The sequence below is a fragment of the Cebus imitator genome, unplaced genomic scaffold, assembly GCF_001604975.1.
Source record: "Cebus imitator isolate Cc_AM_T3 unplaced genomic scaffold, Cebus_imitator-1.0 Scaffold266, whole genome shotgun sequence".
Classification (NCBI taxonomy): Eukaryota; Metazoa; Chordata; class Mammalia; order Primates; family Cebidae; genus Cebus; species Cebus imitator.
In genome coordinates, this window is record NW_016107581.1 from 878,280 (window position 1) to 880,628 (window position 2,349).

Consider the following 2,349-nt stretch of genomic DNA (forward strand, 5'->3'; position numbering starts at 1 on the left):
AAAAAAAAAAAAAAAAAAATCCCCACAGCCGCCCTCCAAGACAGAAATTACTACTACCAGCCACACTTCACAGATGGGACACCAAGCACTGAGTTGTGGAACGCCACTTGCCCTGGTCACAGAGCTGGGGAGAGGCAGAGCTGGGATTCGAACTCGGGCTGAGGGTCCCGTTCTCAGACTCTCAGGGACCACTTGGCACGTAGGCAACAATCAATCATGGCTGTTTGGGGACATTGACCAGGCGGGCTCCTCTCTGCACCCCCTCAACCAACCCCGGGAACGGGGAGTCAGGACAGGAGACTGATGGGAAGGGGCGCAGGGGAGGGCCTGGGTCTCACCAGATTGTCCAGTTCTGGGTTGGAGGAGAAGAGGGGCCTCTCCGAGCGAACCTGGGAGGGAAGAGAGAGGCAGGCAGGGAAGCCTCGAGCCTCCACCCGCCCCTCCTCGCTGGCTCTCCGGGTGGGCACATGGTGGGCGGGGGTGCCCACCTGCTTGGCGAAGGCAGCGATGTCCTCGTTGAAGGAATCGGAAGAGCAGACGTCGCCGCCGGGGGGCGTCCCCAGCCCAGCGCTGGCCCCATCCCGGGGAGAGCAGGTAGCCAGTTCACATTTCTCAAAGACCAGAGCCAAGAGGGGAAAAAGCGGGTGTCTGGGGAGACAGGAAAGGAGAGAGGTCGGGGGAGAGGCTGGGGGGGTGGGTGGAGGGGCTGGGAGGGGGACAGGAGGCCCTGAGAGGAGAGGAGACAGAGACTTGTACATAGAAAGAGACACAAACAGACCCCAGGAAGTGAAGAAACAGAAAGACAGACAGGACGACAGAGGACAGGAGCCTGAGTCCGGGCCCCGCTCACCCGTAGATGTCATCCTTCTCTCTCTTCAGGCTGTCGCTGTCCAGGCCGAGGGGCAGGGGCTGAGGAGGCCGGGGCGGGCCGTAGGGCCCTGGTGCTGCGGGCACTGCCTCTGGGAAGCCAGCCAGGGCTTCGGGGCCATCTGCGATGCCTGGGTAGTGTGGCAGCTCATCATACTGGGGGAAGGTGAGAAACGAGGAGCCCCAGGGACGGGTTAGCATCCTGAGACTCCGCTGAGGAGCTTCTCCATCCTGGGACCCAGGAGATGCCCCTCTGTGTCCCAGAAACCTGCCTCTGGTCCCCAAGTGTTTGAGCCTCACCCCTTTAAGCCCTCCAGGTCCCCTGGAGCTGTCTGGGCGGGAGTCAGGACCACGTCCAGGCAGAATGCTGACATTTGGGCAGGAGGACCCAGAGGGAAAGACAGAGGGAGACACAGAGACAGAGATAGACAGCCGGAGAGAGTGGTGTGAGATGACAGAGACGGGAGAGACAGAGACAGAGAGAGAGACAGAGACAGAGACAGACGGAGAGGGAGATCGTCAGCACCAACACCTTCCACGGGGACCGCTCGCATTGCTGTCCACAAAGTACACATAGGAAGCCTCCCTGTCCGCGGTTTCATTTCGCAGCTGTCAAACAGGCGCATCAGAGTATGTCTCAACACATCACACCCTCACCACGTGAATCCACCACACACAGACACAGCCATACACACCAACCCACGTGCACACTTGTCAGTCACACCCCTATTAATACCCCCCCTACGTGCACATGCACACACACAGCCAACAGCAGGAACAGGAATGAATGCATGATTGAGACATTTAGCACACGAATGAATGAATGAACGAGGCATTTCGCACCAGGCCTGGCTGGTGCTGTGAGCACTTGTTGCCGGAGAGGGTCACTCTGCACGGCCACACAGACGCACCCCAGAGAAACACCATTACGGGGTCGGTCGCCCGTGTCCTGTCGTGACAGAACCTTGCGCCCGGGAAGCCAGAGGCAACTTTCACCCATCAGGTCAAACCCTTTCCTCAGAGATGAAGACACGGAGGCTCAGAGAGGGAGCAGGAGGAAGCTGGAACGTTCCTGCCTCCGCCCCTCGCCTGGCCAGACACCCTGGCTCGGTGGGCCCACTCTCCCCCTCTCCCTCTCCTAACTTCTCCTGCGCCCTGAAGTTGAATCCAGCCGCTCCCCGCTGCTCATGGCACACTCATCAAACACGGTCCCCACAGCCCACCCTGAACCCCCAAAGCAGGCACGCACCTCCTCCCGTCTCCATTCACATCCCTGGGGAGAGAGGCTCCCTGGGGCCAGCAGCCTGGTGAGCCCACCTCCACCCTGTCCTACTCCTAGCCCTGGAGGAGCAGGGGAGGCTTGGAACAAAAGTAGACGGAAGAGAAGGACGGAAGAGGGAAGAAAGGGGGACGGCTGAGATGGAGAAGGAAGCCTAGGGACAGAGAGGAGAGAGACGGGGGCAGAGAGGGGGACAGAGAGGA

At 60.2% G+C, this 2,349-nt stretch overlaps 1 protein-coding gene across 2 annotated transcripts in view; it reads right to left on the minus strand.

Moving 5' to 3' along the window:
- MEIS3 (Meis homeobox 3) overlaps positions 1-1,259 on the minus strand; it is a 12,243-nt gene extending 10,984 nt beyond the window's left edge. The window contains exons 1-3 of one of the 2 annotated variants that reach the window (XM_017500422.2): positions 851-1,259; positions 489-648; positions 339-389 (exon numbers count right to left, since the gene is read on the minus strand). In XM_017500422.2, coding sequence (XP_017355911.1) covers positions 339-389; positions 489-648; positions 851-1,068 — 429 coding nt within the window. In that variant the 5' untranslated portion in view covers positions 1,069-1,259. The remainder of the gene's footprint in view (positions 1-338; positions 390-488; positions 649-850) is intronic. The other variant, XM_017500420.2, reaches the window with a different exon arrangement.
- Positions 1,260-2,349: the final 1,090 nt, after the last annotated feature.